This window comes from Panulirus ornatus, chromosome 16 (assembly GCF_036320965.1).
Source record: "Panulirus ornatus isolate Po-2019 chromosome 16, ASM3632096v1, whole genome shotgun sequence".
NCBI classification, from domain to species: Eukaryota; Metazoa; Arthropoda; class Malacostraca; order Decapoda; family Palinuridae; genus Panulirus; species Panulirus ornatus.
In genome coordinates, this window is record NC_092239.1 from 3692954 (window position 1) to 3717426 (window position 24473).

Here is a 24473-nt window from a genome sequence, read left to right on the forward strand (position 1 = left end):
ATGATTAGCCCTTGATATAGCTTTCTCTTACAGTTAATAATCTTCCTTCCACTGGGGTCTGATGATGTATGCACAGTAGGGTGTCATTATATATTTCACTTTATTGGAGAGAAGTAAAAGTATTGCTTCTGTCAACCTGCAAAGTATGATTTTTTTGACAGTTTCAAGTTCAGAACTGAATTAGAATTGAATCTGAGTGGTTCTAACCAAAAATCATATGCTACCCTTATTCAGGGGAGTAATACAGTACTCCTTATTCAAAGGATAAGAACTACTGCAGTTGACAGTTATACCTTCTTACTGTCAGTTTTGTTTCATTGTGTATACTGAGTTGTTGGGCATAATTTTGGTGCTGACAATTCACTGTTTAAGTTCATTAAAAAAAATACTTATAACAAGGCCTGAATATTAATTCAATTGCTAGCTAACTTCCAGCTACTAAGAAAATGGTGAATGGTGAAGTCGTGAAATGGCTCAACTCAGTTTTCACAATACACATACAGAACAGGACAGAAGAAATCAAGATTGGTAATATGAAGGTAAAAATAAGAGAAAACATTTTAACTAAAAGAGACTTTAGCAGGGATAAGATAGTTTTACTTTGGAAGGAAAATTAAACACACCATTGATCTGATTTGTAGGTGAAAATATAGCTGACAATGGTGGGTTGAAAGCAAGCTTCCGGGCATACCAGGAATGGGTACAAGAGAATGGGGAGGAGAAAGCTCTACCTGGTATTCATCTTAATCATCAGCAGCTCTTCTTCCTTGGTTTTGCTCAGGTTTGATCTTTAGTATTTTGATTGTATCTTGACTTAAGTGAAGAAGAACAGTATGATTCAGAGAATGATGTGACAATTCATTTACTGTAAAAGTAATTCTTGCTAATGTGAACTGAATATGATAACCACACGATTACCCACTGACAGAATTAAGAAAATTTACAGCTGTGTCAATTTAGTTACTTATATTATGGTAAGATGGATATATCTGCCAAAGTATGAAGATTGGAAGGATTTAGAGATGATGCCTTTGCATGATACTTGAAGTACTGTAACGGGATAAGCTGAACCACAGATAACAAGGCCCTCAGCCCTCTCCAATCCACTCAAATGCACTGTAAACAGTTATCAAGGCACAGAAAATTAAAAGTGGCATATCCTTTACAAATGCAGTAGTCTTTTATCTCTGTGGCAGCAAGAAAGCTGACAAGAATCACCTTTATTTTTGCAAAGTGAAAGAAAATTTTTGTATAATACAGTGCCTCCATCTGATTAGATATAGTATCTGTATTTATCCCAAACAGGTATGGTGTTCATCTATTACTAAAGAAGCAGCTCACCTAGAGATCATGAAGGACTCACATGTACCAGGCAAGTTCCGTGTATTTGGATCTCTCACAAATTCTCAAGATTTTGCTAAAGTTTTCAAGTGTATAAAAGGATCAAAAATGAATCCTAAGAGGAAATGCACAGTTTGGTGAAATTAAGGGTGTATTTTAAAGCTGAAATAATTTGTAAGTGAAGAAAGGAAGATAAATTGGTGAATAGAAGCTTCAGAATGCTATATTGAAGTACAATATTATTGTAATTTTTCAGTACTTATTTGTAGACCCTGGTTTGCATGTTACAACTCAGTAAACATGGGTCATTGTTGTGTTAGAAATGAATACCGGTGTATTTTAGATTCTTTATAATATCTGCAGTACTTACTGTATTTTTTAATATTTCATATAATTGGACAGAAATAATGCCTTATGAAATTTTCAGTTGAAAATAGAAATAATGATGAAGTATGAGATATATTTTCATTGACTATAAAATCAGTATTAATTAGGAAAGATATGATTTTTCTGTAAATGGTATAAAAGATTTAGTGTGTAATTAATTTTTTTGGTTAATTTTTTTACATGGTCAAATTTCAAGGCTTTCGCTACTCACAATAGTTAAATATAACATTATAGAATAAAATGAGGGTTTTGGATTGAATCAACAGGGTACAAAACTTCAAAACTTCTGGGATAAGAGGTTGAAATTTATTCTAGCATTCATGAAGACTTGTACATTACATCATACTGTGAACAAGTATGCCTGTACATGAGTTCACACACACAAGGAGGAAACTCCTTTGATGGATAGAAGATTGTCTAAATGGAAAGGAAAAAAAGGACACATATCAGAAGAGCCTTCTCAAAATAGGTTGAAGTCACCAGCAGACTGCCACAGGGTTCTGTTCTGGGACCATTACTCTTCTTGATTTACTGGTATGTAAATGACTTGCCTGAAGGTATGGACTCGTACCTGAATATGTTTGTGGATGATACAAAAGTCATAGTTGAGAGGTCAGAAGGATGCATCACTTTACAAGGGTACTTTGACAAATTCCTATGTTGATGAAATTCACCCTAAGTAAATGTATTGTAATGAGGGTGGTATAAATTGAAAGAAGGCCTCAATATGGTCATCATCCAACTAGAAATAAGCTTCAGCATTTTGTGTGAGAGGACTTGGGAGTCGACATTAGCTCAACCCTGTCACTATAGTCCCACACTAAAAGAATGGTTAAGAAGACCAATTGTCTGCTGATAAATATTAGAATAGCTTTAAAGAATATGGATAAGGAAATGGTATCAAGTTGTTTATATCCTACTTAAGGCCAAAACTAGAATATGCTTCTTCAGTTTGGTTACTGCAACTAGAAAAGCACAAAGAGTTAACAGAGAAGGTCCAGAGGAGGGCAACAAAGATGGCACCAGAATTAAGAGAGATGAGTTAAAGGGAACAGCTAGAAGCCTTATATAAATTCACCTTGGAGGAGATTAGTAAGGGGTGACTTGACCACCTTTAAGTTTTTAAATCTGATTGATTAAATAGATGGTGAATAGTTCTTTGAGAGATGAAGGTATAGGACAACAGAGGACACAGCATTGAATTAACCAAGAAACTAGTTAAGAAAGATGTAAAGAAGTACTTTTATAGTACGAGAGTAGTGGATGAATGGAATAACTGACTGAAGACGTGGTAGACACATAAAGCATACTTAAATCTGAAAAGTTGTATGATGATACAGTGTTTAAGAGATGGAGCTCTAAAAGTATAAAACTCCCTCCCCATACAGTACAAATAGGTAATTACACACAAACACACACACACACACAAACAAAAACACAATAGAGATGAGGCTCCATGATTGTTGAAGTCTCTCCCCTTACCGTAGAACTATGTGATTACACACACACTTATGTAGAGGTATTAGAGTTCGAGAAATCTATGATCAGGGTTTAGAGATATATGTACCAGCAGTCAGTTATAGAGAAGGAGATGGAGAAATGTTTGAAGGAATGGTTTAACAGATGTAATGAAGCACAAGAAAACATAGACACTTTGGAAGATATATAGAAAATGCAGGTCAAGTTGCATTTAAGAGATACAAGAGGACTAGAAATGAAAACAGTGCATCAAGACAAGATAGGAGAAACAAGCAAGATATAAAAGAAACAGATTGATATGCCAAAATAACAAATAAACCCAAATTTGTAAGGGTTAAATTAACTGTAAAGGAGTAAATTATTCTATCTATTTATCTATATCTCTGATGCCTATTCCCTTCAGGAACTCCCTCAAGGGGGTGGCCATGGGAAAAGGCTCCATAACTGGTGAACTCCAGTGCTGCTTCTTAGCCTTTAGTGCCTCACCCTTAACAGGCCACTCACAGAGAGAAAACTCTACCATAGTGTTTCCAGAGGCTCCTACCTAATGTTCCTCTTGGCTACTTCTATCTAATGTGTCCACTTAATGTTCCAACCTACTAATACCTAATGCTCTTGCCTGATGTTCCTACCTACTGCTTTTATATAATGCTCCTACCATTTTGCCACAAGGCAGGGATAGTGCACAGTAGTAGCAGGAAAATATGGAGTTATGAAAATGAGTCGTGGAGTTCAGCGTTGTCAAGTGTTATGTAAGACAAGGAGAGTTGTATGTTTATGGACAGAATGCCAGCATTCCACTTGTGGTTGAAGTGGAAAGAAAGACAGCTACATGGGTCATAGGAATGCAGCATGACAATCGCTGAAGTGCTGGCTCACTACACAGTCATCACTAACCCTTCCAATACTGGGGACTAAATTACTAGATTAAGGAGATGAGAGGGTAATGCTACCAATAAAGATAAGGACATCCAGTATGTGAGGAATTGAATACCAAGTTTCATAAAGTGTTTACATTTTAAGATCCAAGATCCATTGAGGAAGATACTTTTGGAAATAATGACATAAATCTGGGAGAAGTGAGAGGACTCATGAAGAAGCTAGACCCACACAAAGCTTATGGTCTAGATGACATCTCACTATGCATACTCAGAAAGTGCCTGGGATCCTCGATAAACCATTTACCAGGCAAGAAATATCCCTCAATGAAGGGAATGGAATAGAATGGTAAAGATTGAACCAACATAGTACCAATATTATAATAAGTGACAGAGAAGTGGTGCTGAATTAAAGGCTAGTTCTACTAATGAGCATAACTTAGGATGTTAAAGAGGGTAATCAGAAAACAGAAGAGTACTTGACTGGTACAAACCATGTAAGGATAACATGGATTCAGAAGATCTTGTGTTATGAACATGCATGATTTTCATGTTAAAGCAAGCAACACTTAAGAAATGGGATGGGTGGATGGACTGAATATGAGTGGACTACCAGAGGGCCTTTAACAATGACCTACACAGATGACTGATGATGAGGCTAAACATCAGTCTGCTCTCTCTCTTTGTAACTCTTGACAAAATCCTGTCATAGGTGCACACACCTTGATCCTTTTGTTTTCTATGTAGATGCTCAGATACCTATATAACCAGGCAGATACACTAACTGCTACCAAAATTACAGAACTGCATATCTACATAGAAAGGATAACACTGGAATAACAGTAGTGTAAGTAAAGCTAATAATGAAGTTGATATTTTAGTTATGTCACTTGTGTGGCAGGTATATCATTATGCAAAACTCATGAGCATTTTTTTATTGTTACTTTTCAGTCAAGTAGAATTTTTGGATGTTTTAGCAAAGCAAAAAGGCTTTGGAAAATATAGCAAGGGGAATCTACTTTTGAAACAGGAAGTGACAAAAGGGATATTGACAGTCAGGAGAGTCAACAGTGATTTTTGTTTTTACTGTATATCTATACATGTCAGTGAGTTCCATGGTTTCATGAATTTGTGCACAGTGAAGTCCTTTGAAAAATGCAGAAAAGCAAAGTCTCTCCTAAGTAGGAAATCAGAGAAACTTATTACTGTCAATATGTGTCATCTTTTTAGACAAATTTAATGTCAGACTTAACATGGTGTGCTTGGGGCTGCGTCACAGACAAGGGCAAGGGGGACTAGATCAGAATGATGTAAGAATATAAATGTAAATCCTTATCAAAGTACATGTATAGTTGCTGTAATTTTAGTATGTAAGGCAGGCTACTTCTATATTTGTGTTAAGTTTTTCTCCTTAAAGTTTTCCAAATATTTTGTTCATGGTGATTTAGTGTTTGAAAACTCAGCAGCAATACCTGATAAATTTTCAAGGAATTTTGCCACTTGATTTTGCTGTTGAACAAGTGAGACCATTGCCCAAATTCATGAGGAACTAACCATTCCTTTGGATTGTGGAAAAAATGAGGCTTCCTTCAGTTTGAGATGAGTTAACCTAGGTGTGAAGAATGAGAAAAATAATTAGAAGTGCAATAAAAGTTTATTGTATAAGGAATAGCCTTAGTTTTATAAATAGATTGCATATGAGACTATCTAATAGATATGCTGCAGTACATATGTGGCCTTAGAAATGAATTATCAGTTAAGATGATATTTCAGAAGATATTTCTTTTGTGAAGTCTATATATTTCTCCCATGATATCATATTGATAGATAATATGAGGCAACTGATCTACTTATTAACAATTTGAAAGGTACTCATAACATTTAAGCATACAATTAAGCAGTGTGCAGTACACACCATTTCGTTTATAAAATTTCAATGTGCAGTTCATACGGTTTTGTTTATAGAATTTCTCTTGACAATAACTTTCAACCTTTGTTGACATTAAATCTTAATTTTTCTGCCTATTTTTACTAAGAATATTGTAACTTAGAGGTTATACATACTTGTTGTAGTACATTAAAAAGGCACCTGCTTTATTTTGATAACTGTTTATCTTAAAAAACACATTTCAAATTTTAAAGAGTTATTACTTCACATGGGAAGCCAGTAAGTAAGAGAAATGAAAGAGAATGCTGATGTTGCTGCTGCTTTTGTAAATATTAAGGCAATATGCCCCCCAAAAAAAACATAAGTTTAAACACCACCATATACCCCATTAGGATATGATTACTTTGCATAAAGCAGTGCTTGCCACTGTCTCCTGTACAGATAAATGCTTATATTTCTTTCTAAAGGTGTAATTTACCTCTATGAAAAAACTGAGTTATTTTCCAGTAATCCTAAACTACGCAATAGAAAGTATGAGAGAGTTAAGTGGGAAAAGAGGGTCAGGAAGTTAAAAGTAGGCTGAGAAAGGCTGGAAGATTAGGTTGGGCTCTTTTAAATATGTGGTCATGTTACTTTCTCACAAAAAAATTTAGAGATAAGATAGAGAAAAAGATCTTAATGAAGTTCCTCTTTCTTTAGCAAAAGATATTGTTGACTAGCTTTTGAAAAAAAAGAGAAAAGGTTCCTATAAAAAACAATGTAAGAACCAAGCTTACTCTTAGTCTTAATTCAAGAGCAATGAGAAACAGTAACATGTGGAGTAAGGTTACAGCAGAAAAATTGGATAAGAAGGTAACCTGTCAGTTGCAGAAGTACTTAGCTTCAAATCCATCCCCAGCTGAAAGTGGTTCTTGAAGTGCAGATCTGTTGATGGCTGAGGTGTTAAAAACCTTACTCTGGTTTTGAAATGGAATACCAAGGAAGACTTCTGTTGGTGTGAATAGAAGAGGACTCTTTCTCTGGAACCAGTTGAAAGTGAGGGCAATTGTACCTTGAGCATAGGAGTCTGTCACTGGAAGAAGGGCACTGAATGGGATTGTGAATACTCTGTGGAAGTTTCAGATAGAGAATTGCACCTGGATGGATTATCCATCTACCTGAGGTAAACCCTGAAGGTATCTGGCTGACTCCAAAAGACTGAGGTCCTTCACTAAAATGAGCAACTCCTTTGTAAAACCCATGAGATGAGAGTGGTATTACAAGTTGGTGTTGTTCATAACGACACAAAAGCAATTTCAATAGGAAAAAACAGGCATAACAGGAAAAATGTTTTTATGGCAAGTACCTTGCAGTGGCTGTGAAGGGGCTGACCCTTTAATCCCTAGAGCCTACATCAACATGACCCTTTGATGAATCACAAAACCCAGTCTTGCCAGCAGTCTCCATCTAAAGCTGAACTAAAGCTGAAGGTCTAGAGGTGGGTAACAATGATTTCATAGAACACAGACTGAGCCATAAAACTCCTGGTTTTTCTGCAAAAGATTCCTTGCAGAAGTTTGGAAGAATCTGCTTATGAAAAGGAAGCTTCATTTCAAGTGCAACAAAGCTAAAGGGACTGTAGAACTAGGAAAGTTGAATTTTTCCATAATAATGTTTGACTGTCATCTTGAAGTTCATTTTAAAAAAAACACTAAAAAAGTAACTCATAAGAAAGAGAAAATATTTCATATGATTAGGTTGATTTGACAACGAGCACATTACTTAAGAAGCCTATCCATTTCAAGCCCTAACTAGGCACAAAACTTGACTTTGGCTCACTTTCTTAGAAAAACCCATATTTTGAAGGATGAGAGTACTTTGTTTTGATGACCTTTGCTCTGATCTTGCAAAAAGGCTTTGACTAACAAATCACCCTGGAATGACAGGAAGCTCAATTTCCTGGGAGAACCAAGGGAGTATTTTGAAGAACTGATGAATGTGGGAGAAGGGGATGGGCATCAGAGATATAGATAGATAGATAGAAATGAAGGTTTACTGTCTTGAGGTTGTTAGAAGTGATTTGTGACTGAATTTTTATCAGAGGTGTTGTCTAAAGTATTCAGACTGAGATTCATTCTTTTCTTGAATGAGTTCTTTTATTGCTGGAAATGAAGGTTTAAAAACACCAAGGAATCTTTAGCATGATGAAATGTACTAGCAGAAAAGATATACAGAAATACCAGGTAATGAGATCTGAGAAGTTCTAAGATATTGTATTTTAGGAATTTTTGACTTGTTTGTTAAGTACAAGTCCATCCGTATATCTCTCAAAGGAGTGATCCAATGGCAATCAAAAAATTGTCAGTCAGTACTAAGAGGATAGAGAAACAATACAGAAACTCTTGTAGAAGACAGTAATATGCTTGTACTTCCCCCCCAAATAAACATTTAATCAAACTAGGGAATACAGCTAGAAGCTGAATCACCAAGTGGCAGAAAGCAAGAAAGCTGTAGTTGTGATTATGGCAATCTGGCTTATCTCTCCATAGTCAAGGGTAATTCGGGCAAAGAGGTTATTTCTCTCCATCATATTTTTGTAGCTTAAATTTGTAGAATTTAGGATTATAACAAGGAGAGTAAGCTAAACTTCCGTGAATCAAACAAAATTAGGTAGATCTGCCAACAGATGATTACACCCAACAGTAGTGGCCAAGAATTAAAAGAAAAAAAAAAAAAATCCTAAACATGGCTCCCAGGGTGAAAAAACAATAGATGCACTATAGTGCAATAAGGAGGAAAAAGAATGAATTAAAGTCACAACACAATATAAACAAACCTGGTCAGCATGTTTCTTTCCATAAACAAATGACAAACCTGGAATGCATGTGTTCTTTCCATTAACAGAAAAAATTGGAAAGAAAAAACATCCTGTAACTGGCCCCAAGGTTGAAAAAACAATAGATGCACTAAACTGTGCAACAGGGAGGAAAAAAGTATATCAGAGTCCCAAACATGGATTGCATAGGTTCTTTATATAAATAAGCAAAAAGCAGAGGGAACAGCCAATTTTCCTAATACAAAAGACAGTTTAAGGAGAGGTGTCACAAAAGGTATAGAGATAGAAGGGTTGTATAATGAAGAACACAAGCCAAAGGCTGTTTTTGATATATTTTGATGGGAGCAGGGGATAAAAGCTTGCTGTTTTCATTTAGGTACATTACAGTTTTGGAGACGGAAAACTTATTTGTTCACATATTCATGCAAGATGATCCTGTCCTCAGGGGCAGATGATGGCTTTACTTACAAATTTTTCTGGGATATTGCTTTAATAGTCAAAGAGAGCAGGGCTTTTTTATTTTCCTTGCTAAATGGCCAAATCCCATTAGGAGAGAAATTCATGTATAAAAAGTATATATAGAAGGGTAACATACTGCCAAAATTGCTTTTTCTTTTATGATTATGGTTAAATATGATACCACTGCCAGGTTGAATATGATTACAGTATGTTTAACTTGCAGTCAGCCAAAATTGGCTATGGTGAATTGTTACTTGTTCCTCTTGAAAGTTTTCCTGCTGGTGAAGGTGCCTTGACCTATATATTAATCACTAACTGTATCTTTGGCTCATATAAAACAAGCTTTGTCTCTGATAAATTAAAAGGAAGAACCTATAGTGATGCAGAGGGTAAGATGATCACACTGTAAAAAGTTCGATAATATGGTATTCCATATATGAATATCTGAGTGAAGATTTTCGAGAATTAGCTCAGCTATTCCTCTGCTGGTTGGTAGGAGTGACATGATGTGCAAGATACCCCATCCTCCTTTTACCCTCACTATACGCATTTTCTGTTTGTACCATTTCTGGATTCATAGCTCCTTTATCATTTTTAGAAAGCCCAGCTGCAAACAAGTGAGATTTTAAGGAAAAACACCTTTAGATGTGACCGTCCACAAATTTTTAGGGAGAATATTATGATAGAGTCAATCTTTTGATTTATGTGATCAGGCATATTCATGTTAGCTTATGTAGTAGGTAAGGGGATCTTGTGGTGCAAACACTACGTACCTTATAAAGGTGATGATCTCACCATCATTTCCCAGGAAGAAGTTAAATTATTGATAAGGTATTTACAGTAATTACCAAAATTTCATATATTATATGGAATAGTCGTCTCTTCTTGGAAGGACTCATGAATGTAGGAGGTTGCCTTTGCCTGTCCCAATTCATGATTAGGTAACACTCCTTTGCAGCTGGGTTGACTCAGGTGCCCTGCATGATCAGCTCAGGAGCATTGATGAAATCAGTGACTCTTAAGAACAGGAGTTGGATCCTTTATCAGTTTTATTATACATAAATGGATATGATCATGACGGAAGCAGCATTAAGCGGTAACAGAGTGATGCAGGTGCTGGGCATCTGATGTTAGCCTGCTGGGAAACAGAGGTAAGTGAAGGGATGAGGAGGGTGAAGTGTTGTCAGGGCCCCGGGAGATATCTTGGGCCATGGTGCTACTTTTGATTCTGAGCTTCTTAATTTTTCTCTCCCTTAAACCCCTCAATTCCAAATATTATCTTCCCATTAAGATATTCCAGTCAGCCACCCTTGTTTCAACATTCTAAATGGCAATTGAACTTTGTCAGATTTCTTATATACTGCCAAGGTCTATAAATTGAGTCAAAACACTTAACTGAATACATCTTTCCCTTGAATTTACAGGAAGTTTTGATATGGTAAAGCCATACTCCATACTCAGGCATTTTATGAGAAATTTTCAGTAAATAATTCAAGCTACTGAAATACAGCAGTTTTGGAAAACTTGGACTTACTTTTTTAAGGTTACAGTGATCATTTTAAGTGGAATTCAACAAATGTGAACCAGAATTTTTGTCAAAGTCCTTTTTTCTCATATTTTATCACTTTGGTTTTGGTGCATTACACACGAGAGCTAGTTAACAGCTGTGAATGAATGAAGCAAAATCTCTGTCTTTTCCTGGTACTACCTCACAAATAAGGGAAACAGAAAGTATGAAAAATAAAATCCAAATCAGAGAAAACCAATTAAGTGAAACTGACCTACAGAAGGCAGAATTCTATTATCAGTGTAATAGTCTCTATCACTAATAGATAATACAGCCATTCTGTATTCTAATGGATTTTCAGATAAATGAAGAATTTTGTATAAAATCCAAACAGAAATTGTGGTCTGGTCTAACAGAGATCTGATTTTACCATAAATCTTGCTATGGAAATACAGGTGAAAAGATAGGTTTTTATATATAGTTTTAAGTAATTTTATATGTAACATCTTTCATATGCAACATTTGAATGATCTGTTATTCAGTTTTCATACATTATTAGGTTTTGCTGCAACTGAATGCATGGAAAACGTTTAGGTGACCCCAGGCCCTAGTACTTTTGCACCTTATGCACCCTTTTCTTGTGGGCCCAAAGTGTTGTACATGGTTCATCACTCCTCACAACCTAAGAAGGAACATTATAATTGATTTACAAAGATTCTAACTCTTGAAATTGTAAATCAACAGTTGACAAGCCAAGGCAGATGTGACTATACCACCATATGGGAAAAACGCTGAGGTATGACTCTTTTGAAGCAATAACATCGTTTAAATATACAGGGTTTTCATATGTTAGTTTGACATTTGTGAAGGATATTCCTTATTAAATAACAGAAATGAATATCATCATACATCTGATATGAATGAAAAAAATGGAAAAGTCTCGTCAGTACTAGGACAGATTGTCAGCAGACTTTGATTTTTACTGCTCAGAAGTTTATTTGTAGACTCCAAATAGCCAATTCCCTGTTAAATATGGTTGCAAGTCACCAGGCAGTAAAGAATAACAAAGAAAAGTTACTGAATTCACAGAAAGAACACAATTACAGTAGACAGCCTGACAACCTATCATTTTATCCTCAATCATATCGTACCTGATCATGAATCTAGTGGCATTAAAGTATTGTCATTATTGTCTAATGCAAGGGTTTTCAAATGGTGCTCCATGGAAACCTAAGTTTCTGTGGAAGCCTGATGGGGATAGCAATTTTTTCATTTAAACATAAAGGTTCAGTGACTTAAAAAAGTTTGAAAACCCATGGTCTATAATATTTCAGATGTATCACTTAATATTAATGATACAAAGATGGATTTTGCTCTGTGGAAAATGTCAGTTTGTCTTCACTAAAGGGTTTATAGCTGCTGGTTTACTTGAGCTTATCTCATCGCTTGTTAATAGGAGAGAGGGTGGTTATATATATATATATATATATATATATATATATATATATATATATATATATATACAAATAAGTTTTTCTCTCCACTGATTTAGATTTATGAGAAACTGCTCATTGATCACAGTAGATCCAAGTTACTGACAAGGTTTGAAATGTAAAATATCAAAATATTAGAAATGCATGTTATTATGTCTCACGGATAGTTATAAACACATTAGTATTTCATTTAACAATTTCTGACTAGTTAGGGATATTAAATACCCTACCATCTTTGTAGAACACTCAGCAGGTAATATTTTATATTTTTGCAGAAATAACATTACTGTACTGTATATCAAATATATATATATATATACTGTACTCATATTAACTAGTATTTCTGTTATGGTGATTGGACATAGATGTTGATGATTCTCATGGTATATAAGATGAACATGTGCAAGGGAGTATACAAATTCTTGTCTTTATATATATATATATATATATATATATATATATATATATTATTTATTTATTCGTTTATTATATTTTGTTAATAATTACCTCGAGACATATTTCTATGAAAGATTTCAGATTTTACACAGGACCTTTCTAAAGCTTCCTGCAGCACAAGATTGTGTTACTTCCAGTAACAAGGAATTGTAGACTCCTTTGGGGTGAGAAGTTCTTTGACAAGACTATACTTCCAATGATACAGCCTTGCTAAAGGTAGCTTTTCACTCTTGGTGTAACCTTGAGAAGGTGGAGTCCAAGAAAACCTACACACACACACACACACACATATATATATATATATATATATATCATCCATCCTGAATGAATATGTACATGTGTATGTATGTATATGTCTGTGTATGTATATGTATGTTTATGTTGAAATGTACAGTATGTATATGTGCGTGTGTGGCTGTTTATGTATATACATGTGTATGTGGGTGGGATGGTCCATTCTTTCGTTTGTTTCCTTGCGCTACCTCGCTAACATGGGAGACAGCAACAAAGTATAATAAATATACATGAATAGAGAGAGAGAGAGAGAGAGAGAGAGAGAGAGAGAGAGAGAGAGAGAGAGAGAGAGAGAGAGTGTGAATAGAGTGAATTGGAACGATGTGGTATACTGGGGTCGATGTGCTGTCAATGGATTGAACCAGGGCATGTGAAGCGTCTGGGGTAAACCATGGAAAGTTATGTGGGGCCTGGATGTGGAAAGGGAGCTGTGGTTTCGGTGCATTACAAATGACAGCTAGAGACTGAGTGTGAACGAATGTGGCCTTTGTTGTCTTTTCCTGGCGTTACCTCGCATGCATGCGGGGGGGAGAGGTGTGTCATTTCATGTGTGGCAGGGTGTCGGCAGGAATGGATGAATGCAGCATGTATGAATATGTACATGTGTGTATATGTATGTATATGTTGAAATGTATAGGTATGTATATGTGCGCGTGTGGGCGTGTATGTATATACATGTGTATATGGGTGGGTTGAGCCATTCTTTTGTCTGTTTCCTTGCGCTATCTCACTAACGTGGAAGACAGTGTCAAAGTATAATAAAAAATAATGAAAATATATATATTATTTATTATATTTAATCACTGTTCCCAGCTTCAGTGAGTTCACCAGGAAACAGACAAAGAATGGCCCAACCACTCATATACACACATATATATACCTAAATGCCCATACACGGACATATACATACATATACATATCAACATATACATACGCGGACATATACATATATACACATGTACATATTCATACTTGCTTGCCTTCATCCATTCCTGGTACTACCCCATCCTACAGGAAACAGCATCCCTACCCCTTGCTTCTGCAAGGTAATGCCAGGAGAACAGACAAAAAAAGGCCACATTTGTCGTGTGTAATGCACCAAAACCACAGTTCCCTATCCACATCCAGGCCCCACAGACTTTTCCAAGGTTTACCCCCGATGTCTCACATGCCCTGGTTTAGTCCACTGACAGCACATTGACCCCAGTATACAATATCATTTCAATTCACTCTAATCCTTGGACATCTCTCACCCTCCTGTATGTTCAGCTTCGATCACTCAACATCTTTTTCACTCCAACCTTCCACCTCCAGTTTGGTCTCCCACTTCTCCCTTTTCCCTCCACCTCTGGCATATACATTCTCTTTGTCAATCTTTCCTCACTCATTCTCTCCATATGTCCAAACCATTTCAACACACCCTCTTCTGCTCTCTCAACCAATTCTTTTTATTTCCACACATCTCTCTTACCCTTTCATTACTTACTTGATCAAACCATCTCACACCATATACTGTCCTCAAACATTTCATTTCCAACACATCCAACCTCCTTACAACCCTATCTATAGCCCATGCCTTGCAACCATATAATATTGTTGGAACTACTATTCCTTCACTCACCCATTTTTGCTCTCTGAGACAAAGTTCTCTCCTTCCACACATTCTTCATCGCTCCCAGAACCTTCACCCCCTCCCTCACCCTGTAACTCACTTCTGACTCCATAGTTCCACTCACTGCTAAGTCCACTTCCAGACATCGAAAACACTTCGCTTCCTCCAATGATTCTCCATTCAAACTTACATCCCAATTAACTTGCCCCTTAACCCAACTGAACCTAATAGCCTTACTCTTATTCACACTTACCCTAAACTTTCTCCTTTCACACACTTTTCCAAACTCAGTTGCCAGCTTTTGTAGTTTCTCCCTCTAATCAGCCACCAGAACTATTTCATCGGTGAACAACAACTAACTCACTTCCTAGGCCCTCTCATCCCCCACAGGCTGCATACTCACCCCTCTCCAACACTCTTGCATTTACCTCCCTAACCATCCCATCCATAAACAAATTAAACAACCATGGGGACATCACATGCCCCTGCAGCAGACCGACCTTCATATATTCATATTTCATAATTTCATTGCCATTTTCCACATTAGTGAGGTGGTGCTAGGAACAGATGAAGAAAGGCCTGCGTTCATTCTCTAGCTGTTATATGGAGTGCACCGAAACACAGGCCCCACAGATCTTCCCATGGTTTACCACAGCCACTTCACATGCCCTGGTACAGTCCACTGAGAGCAAGTTACTCTCTATATACCACATCCCTCACATTTTCTCTATCCTGTGCCCACCATTGAAGTGCGCCTGAGCAGGCCTGTGGCAATAATATTAATGCAAATCACTTTACCTACCTAATACAGTGTTGGTGTATGCCAGTGAAGATGGTACCCTTTAGCATGCAGTGGCAACTACGTGGCATGCCAACATACCACATGAGCCTACCTCAGTAGCAGTTTTGCTGTTGTAGGAAGTGAGAATGCCTAGTTGTGCTCCCCACTTACACCTTGGATATTCACTGTTTTGCCCTTTTCGTACCTCTACCTTACAAGTGACAAAATAGCTTCCATAGCTACACATTACAAGGGAAATTATACTTCACTACCTCACTAAAGCAGGAAATGGCAAGCAAAGTATGAAAGAAATAAATAAAAGAAATAAGAAATTGTATATATATAATGATATATATATATATTCCCGTCGCCACCCCGCCACACATGAAATGACAACCCCCTTCCCCTGCACACGTGTGAGGTAGCGCTAGGAAAAGGCAACAAAGGCCACATTCGTTTACACTCAATCTCTACCTGTCATGTATAATGAACCGAAACCACAGCTCCCTCTCCACATCCAGGCCCCATAAAACTTTTCATGGTTTACCCCAGACGCTTCACATGCCCTGGTTCAATCCACTGACAGCACGTCGACCCCGGTATACCACATTGTTCCAATTCACTCCATTGCTTGCATGCCTTTCACCTTCCTGGATGTTCAGGCTCCGATCACTCAGAATCTTTTTCACCCCATCCTTCCACCTTCAATTTGGTCTCCCACTTCTTGTTCCCTCCATCTCTGATACATATATCCTCTTTGTCAATCTTTCCTCACTCATTCTCTCGATGTGACCAATCCATATAATAATTTTCTACTGAACATAAAACACTCTTTATATTGCATTCCTAAGAATCTGTCAATATGCTTGCTCTGATTTTAGTGGTTGTTACAAGTGAATAGTATGCTTTTGCTGATAAACTTTAATACATATGAAAGCAGCCACCTAGAAATGCAGCAAGGAACTCTGACAGTGTAAGCAAAATTTACTATTGCTGCTGGAAGAGTAATGCCTCTAGTAGATGCCCAAAATTTGGATAACCTGGCTTTTGATGGATTATCAGCATCTTTCTGTTGTAGGTGTAAATACTTTTAAGTTTTTCTTGCATTTCATTTTATTATTATGATTTCTAAACTCTCCTTTTTCATGAGTAATTGGTTATGGATGACAGAATTTGAAGTTTTCCTTCTAAATTATGGCTTATAACTTTCATAATGATTAAACTCATGAATGCTGACTCTTTTGCTACCTGATGAAATGTTTAAAATGTATTTATTCGTAGATTTTGGTAGTAATGGAGCTTTAACAAAGATTAAAAAAAAGTAAAACTTTACAATATTTCAGTGATATGCACTATTGCACATTATTGTTCAAAAATTGATACATTAGATTGTGAAAAATTATGACAATGGCTGACAAATGATAGGGAACTATGAATAAAAAGGTGAGATGTGTTGTTTAACTATTTGATTTTATTAAAAGAATAAGGAAACACGTACCACAAACAAAAAAAGTTGAAGTAGAAAGAATAGTATGAGATTTTCATTACATTTTACAGAGATACAATGCCCTGTTTAGATAATTGATTTTGTTAAAATCATTGCTCTGTCTTTTGCTGATACATTTTTAAGTAAACCATTGTAGGAAGCATAGATTTTTGAGAGGTGAAATTAATGCTGAAATTTCAGTGATATCAATGTGCTTTGCATCTTTTCCATGTAAATCTAGCTGTATGCACAGTATGATACTGGTAAAGTGTATTTCAGTTATTCAGATTAGTTAGCCTACATTCAGTATTTTTTTATTAGCTTGATGACATAGTTATCTGTATTTTTTTTTTTTTGATCTGAACAGAAAAAAGGTTGTGGAGGTGAAAGATACTATAAAGAATATATATGTCTGATCAGCCCAGCAAAGAGGATGGATTTCTGTTTCCAAATTGTATTTCCTGTCAGTATCTTTGCATGAAATTACGGAGACAAATATATGGGGATGAGAAACCAACATTCATTTCTAAATTATTGACTTCCAAAATTTTTTCTTGGTGACCAAAAGATTAAGTGTTTTGTTTATGTAATCTGATACATGAGAGGAATTTTTTAAAGACTCTTTCATAATTTGATGCCAAATTAGATATCAGAAAAAATATATAGGATGAAATACATTGTTAAGGTTCTAGGCTGTAAAGAGCATTTGCTAAGAAAGTGCTTCTATTCTGAGAGAGTTGAAAAGATGTCCAGACTTATCTTGTACTCTTCATGTCAGGTATGCTGGTTTTCCATTATGTCTCATTAAAATAAGCTACTGGGCTGGACCAAATATCTTTTTTTTTAACAACCTCATACAATTATCATCCTGTACATTTCTCTCTTCTTCAGACCTATTTTCTTTCCCTTTTTGATTATTCATCTTTTCATATCTTTCACATTATTTCTTCTATTTTTCCCTCTTTTGCCTTGATAAGTTATACAAGGTTTGGTCACTGGTAACTAAAGATTTTAGTGTGTGAGTTTGTCAATTCATGATGAGGGGAATAGAGGGACAGGCCATCAAAAGACATAGGCCTGTGCCATTAAAGCCTCTTTAATAACATAAATTCATGAGTTGTATGATACTTTAGTAAGCTAAGTACATTTGAATCACTTGCATATTTCACAAGCCTCAGCTTCAGGTTTACATACAGATATAGACACTGATATATCGGACATATGGATGTGTTTGTGTTTCCTATTCACTACTATCTATACCCTTCTGTAGGTACTTCCTGCCCTAGAAGTCCCTTATATCTTTAGGAAGCCAGTCTTTTCCAATGGATGGGACCACACGTCATCTAGTGTAGTGATAGTGGGTCTGCAGTTGCATGGGAAGAGTGCAAGACAAATGAGTAGAAAGTGTTTGGCATCTTTGTTATGGTGGTTGCATTGTGGTCATGAATGGTCTTGGGATAAAATGAAATGGTATTTGTTATGTTGTAGGGATGGGTGATGTCCAGAGTGTAGATGGAAAAACATGACTTTAGTTTGTCTAGGGAGTGTGGTTTCTGATCAGTGTATGTCTGGCAGAGTTGAAGATTGAGTTAGGAGGGTGGCTGTTTAGTGCATGTTCAAGTATTTTTGCATGTTTGTGGTTTGCTACTGTTATATTTTCTTGGGGGTCGGTGGATCTGTGAAAGAGGTTGCTGAAGTGTGAGGCAAGGATAAGCTTTTGATTTCTACTTGGGGGTTTATGATTAGTTGTAGTGTGATTTTGGCGAGAGGAGTCTATTGCTGATGCATAGAGTTCAGAAAGAACCCAAGAGTGTAACTCATATGCCATTATGGAGGAAGGAATGACCCTGTTGTGGTGCCAAATTTAAATGTCTGTACTGCAGGAAATATGTTTATTTTACCAGATTTTTTTGTTTTCTTTATTTTTCTGGATATTTATTTTAAGTTGAAAAATTTGATTTATTCTTAATTTACTGATAAACTTCTGTCCTGGGTTCTGCTCTAAATTTTTTGGTCTCAGTCCTTTAAGTGTAAGGAGAGAAACTCATCTAGCAAATAGTACAACTGCATTTAATACTTTTGTATTCTTATGTCCCAATATGTGTCCATTAAAAAACTTATGCTGGTGAACTCTGAATGTATTATGTATCCAAATCTTTTGAAATTCATGAGAAATCCAGTTAATGGTCTAAAGACACATTTCATTATTAATATGTATCCAAATCTTTTGAAATTCATGAGCAATCCAGTTGTTGGTCTAAGGACACATTTCATTATTTGAGGACACACCAACCAAAACCATGCATAATTATCTGGCCGACAAATGCATGTAAAAAATATATAAAGCCAAAAATACTGTCATAAAATATAATCACGAATAAGTATGTGTTTGCAGTAATACCATCCTAAAAGTTGCTGGAATAGTGAAGTTGGATTAGGTTTTATTATTTGGTGTATATGATATTATCAAGTAATTTCTTACAAATTCATGTAAAAAAAAATGTATGACCAAAATGTGTCACGAATCTATGATTACCGTAAAAATTTACATGTCAGCTGTAATAAGTATCTCAAAAATCTTACTATATTGGTGATGATGGTGTAAGATTTAGTATTTGGTGTATATTGTATCATAGAGAAATTATTTGTCAAAATATTCTTGTAAAAAAAGACGAATGTAAAACCAAAAACAGTCACAAATAATAATCATTGTGAATATGTATGTGTGGTTAGACGCTGGCTGTACATGCCTTGTTCACCTTGAGGTAATGGCAAGGGTCACTTCTTGGTATGCAAGTGTTAAGTACAGTAAATTAATAAGGATATGTTTGGCAAACAATTTATGGCACACATTACACCAAAACTAGAATGTTTCTCATGTCTGGTCACTATACCTAAAGAAGCATTGAGATATAATTAAGAGAATCTAGAGAAGGGCGACTAAGATGGTACCTGAATTAAGAGAGCTGAGAGCTACAAGTCTGCAAGTCTACAAGGGATGAAATAATTGTAGCTTTCAAGTTTCTACATCCACTGGACAACAATGGCAGTGAACAGTTCTTGTAAGAAAGGATGTGAAGGTAATGGACAGTTGAAATAAAGTACATAATGAAACTGTAAATGATGATAGTATACAAATGTTTAAAAAGCTACTTGATGGTAAAGAAAGCTCTAGAGATAGGGCCCTGTAAATTTAAACTCTCAGAGTATTGTACAAATAAGTAATTGCACACACACACACACACACACACACACACACACACACACACACACACACACACACATGAGTAAAAACAAGATGTATATGCATGATTGAGACAAGGCAACAAAAGTGTAAAATTCTCTCCATGTTAAACACAAATAGTAATCACATGAACATAGCACACATCATAACTACACACTTTTTGAATGTACAGTTACACTTGATATTTTAAAAACAGAGCACAGTGCTTATCATGAGATTAACAGCATTGATTTATTTCATGCCACACTTATTACCTCAAGGAATTATGTATTTATTTTTTTGTCACAAAGAGGAAGGATGCTTCCCTATCCAATAATGGTAAGTAAAAGAATCCTTCCAGAAATGAGGTCTTTTTTGTGTCTTAGTCTTAGTAGGTTGATGAGAAAACTATAGCATATATTGATGATTATATATACTTAATTACTTTTTGCCCCAGGAGTCCTTTCTAACCTTATAAGGTTCCTGTTACTGAACTCTGCCTTCTCAAGGTTACATTGCGAGTGAGTCACATTTGAGAGTACAGTCTCTTCAAAGAACTTCTCACTCTAAAGGAGTCTTCACGTCCCTGCTACGAGAAATAGCACAGCCTTAGGCTAAATGAGCTTGAAAAAGAAGTCTTGAGTAACACCATGGCTCTTTCATAGAGATTAGTCCTGGGGTAATTATCAATGAATACTATGTATATATATATATATATATATATATACATATATATATATATATATATATATATATATATATATATATATATATATATATATATATATATATATTATTACTATTATTATATAAATCACTGTTTCCCGTGTCAGCGAGGTAGTGCCAGAAAACAGACGAAGAATGCCCCATCCACTCATATACACATATATGTACGTAAACGCCCACATACGCACATATACATACATATACACACACATATGCAGACATTACATACATACATATGTACATATTCATATATATATATATATATATATATATATATATATATATATATATATATATATATATATATATATATATATGTATATTATCCCTGGGGATAGGGGATTAAGAATACTTCCCACGTATTCCCTGCATGTCGTAGAAGGCGACTAAAAGGGGAAAGAGCGGGGGGCTGGAAATCCTCCCCTCTCATTTTTTTTTTTAATTTTCCAAAAGAAGGAACAGAGGGGGCCATGTGAGGATATTCCAAAAAAGGCCCAGTCCTCTGTTCTTAACGCTACCTCGCTAATGCGGGAAATGGTAAATAGTTTAAAAGAAAGAAAAAGATATATATATATATATATATATATATATATATATATATATATATATATATATATATATATATAAGGAAGGTTATTCGGTTTTAGATCATTTATCATAAGTTCAGTATGAACCACTGCTATAAGTGATTCAAGGATAAAATATAAATGCAGGTCACAAACAACGTTTTTGTTTTACTGTATTTCACACATTTTATTTGCAGTAAACTGTTTATATTGTTCAGCCTTTCCTTGTGTGTCAGCCCTTCCTGCTTATGGATGACTGTATTTCCTCTTGATTTGATGTTTACAGTACAATGCCAATGGTGTGATGTCAAACTTATCTTTACATTATCTAGTCTTTCATTTGTTGTTTACTGTTTTGACATATAGCATATGTATTTTGTAATGATGAAGCTATAGCTCAAGATGCTGTTTGCACAGGTGTTGTTATTTATGGACTGTGCTGGTATCATCTAGCAAGGGTAGAATTGTAGCTAGAATTATATAGTGAAGCTTTAAAAGACTCCTATTAAACTTAGTAAAGTAATTCTGAGTAATCTAAACCAATGAAATATAACCTAGTCCACTGTCAAATGTAATTTAAGAAAGAAACAGAAAACATCTCACCAGAAATGGAGTTAAGTTAAACTTGTGCATGATGATGGCTAAGGGATACTAATACACATTACCAGTACCTTGTAGTTTTTAAAACATTAAACAGAATGTTGTAGTATCATCCTAATTTTAAGATGTGTTTAGTCTTATGTAGAATTAAAAAAAAAAAAAAATACATTTGTGTTGTAGCTAAACCAAAATGCAAAACTGTACAACAAATGTGTGTGTGGCACTGCTGTTACCTGTTTGTAGATCAACTGCAGAGAAATTTATAATAAACTACCTTGAGAAGTATTCAATATGGCAACTGGCTCATTCAGTACTAACAGGTTTGTAAGATGATATAACTGTAATAGTGTTTTCCTGATATATCTTATTATAATTGGATGTTGCTATCAAAATTTATATATGCTATGTAATAACTATATATTATACATGACAGCTAGAGAGTGGATGTGAGCAAATGATGCTGTGATTTGTCTGTTCCTGGTGATACCCCTCTATGGCAGGAAGTGGTGAACAATTATGGCAAAAATGTGTTTTATATATAAACAAATATATATATATATATATATATATATATATATATATATATACAAGAGACTAAAAAGTTCTACTTAGTTTCCTTACATATGCTAAGAACCTTGTGACAGTGAAAGTTTTATTTGGATATGAAGAGATGGAACTTTTTTTTTCCTATGTAACTGATCTGTAAAATTTTTATAATACCTGCAAATTCATTAGGTTGTTATCCACACTTTAGGAGCTAAAGATGATGATCTGTTTGTAAATCTGATTTACATGACATTTTATCACGGAAATAGTTACATACCAACTTCAAGCATTTACTTGGTGCTACGTTTCTGTGGTAATTATATACTTTCCTTGAGCCAACTAAATATTATGCTTATTGATTTTTTTTCTACAGAAAAGAAGTTATTGGAAACATAAGGTAAATATTGACAAATCTGTGAAGGGAGAAAAAAGAATGATATTAAATTTCATATGCAAAAGAGATTAAAACTAGTGCAAGTTAGTCAATAATGCTCATGTAATTTTCCTTACTTAGGAATCACAGTTCGATAGTAGTACAGTAGACATTTACACTACTTATAGAAGTACAGCAGACATTTACATTTCTTGAAGAGTTTTCATATTCATCTAGTTATTTAATCATAAGTGACTTCATTTCTAAATTCTTCATGGGTCATTATTTTTTATTTTTTTGCATCGCAGGCTGTTTTCTGTGAGGTGGGGTGGCGCCGGGAATGGATGAAGCCAAGCAAATATGAATATATACATGTGTATATATGTATATGTCTGTGTATGTGTATGTATATGTATGTATGTCTGTATATGTTATGTATATGTACATATATGTATATGTGTGTACATGAGTGGATGGGTCTTTCTTCATCTGTTTCCTGGCACTACCTCACTGAGGCAGGAAATGGTGATCAAATATAATAAAAAAAAAGTCATACTAAATTTCTGTTTGTTTTGCACATTCATTTCCAAGTGTAGCTCAAGTATTTTACTTTTCAAATTTCAAGACTAAAAATGGAACCCTAGATCCGCTGCTGCCTGATCTAACTATCCAACTATCAATACCTATGATCCCTGTTCCCAATGGAAACTCTCTTCATGAGGTTTGCCATAGCAAAGGTCTCCACTTATATTCCTCCCTCACATTCATCATTCCAAGCATTCTTCAACCATTTCTCTCCCTCCTGTATTCTTCCACTCTATTTCCCCATGTCACAGGTGGTCTTCCTCTTACACCTACCCCTTTAGTCATATTGTTATACACTCTCTTTGTAAACTTCTCGTCTCCTGCATTCTTTCCACATGCCTAAACCACCTCAAGGTATTGTGTTTCACCCACTCTGCCACTCTACAATTCATTTCCTTTGCCCTCCCTACCTTATCAAGTCTCCATTACACCCCCTTATTTCTTTCTTAATTTTATATTTTTATACCACATGCTCCTGTCAAATAGCTCATTTCCACAGCCTGGTTGTTAGATTTTATTTGGTAAGATTATCATAATCTATATTAGATTTGTTCTCTTCAAACACACCCTAGTCCATAAATCACTTCCCACTTTATGGGTTTCTCATAGGATCACAGGGTTGAGTAGAAGTAATGCAGTGACTGGATACGGATATCTTCTCTTACAAATATTATATTTCCAGCATCGTCAATTCCCGTGTGAAGCAAATCTTCAAAAAAGTTAATAATGTAGTGGCACAAGGAAAGTAAATAATCACCGTTTCTGTATATCTGATTTGTAAAGGTATCTGACCCTTTGTCATATCATGTGTAAGTGAATGTTTATCCATAATATACTCCATAATGAAATGTCTAGTTGTGTGTATGGCTTAGATAATATTTTATACCAACTTATCCAAGCTGTCTCAAATATGTATTGTATCTTAATTATGTGACTTGAAGGTATTTTGAGTGAATAAAAGAGAATTTGTATGTTAAA

The 24473-nt window shown here is 35.3% G+C and overlaps 1 protein-coding gene across 2 annotated transcripts in view; it reads left to right on the plus strand.

Moving 5' to 3' along the window:
- Positions 1-24473, plus strand: part of Nep3 (Neprilysin 3) — a 93422-nt gene extending 68949 nt beyond the window's left edge. For both annotated transcript variants that reach the window (XM_071671072.1, XM_071671071.1), the window contains exons 15-16: positions 642-781; positions 1306-24473. In XM_071671072.1, the coding sequence (XP_071527173.1) occupies positions 642-781; positions 1306-1482 (317 nt within the window). In that variant the 3' untranslated portion in view covers positions 1483-24473. The remainder of the gene's footprint in view (positions 1-641; positions 782-1305) is intronic.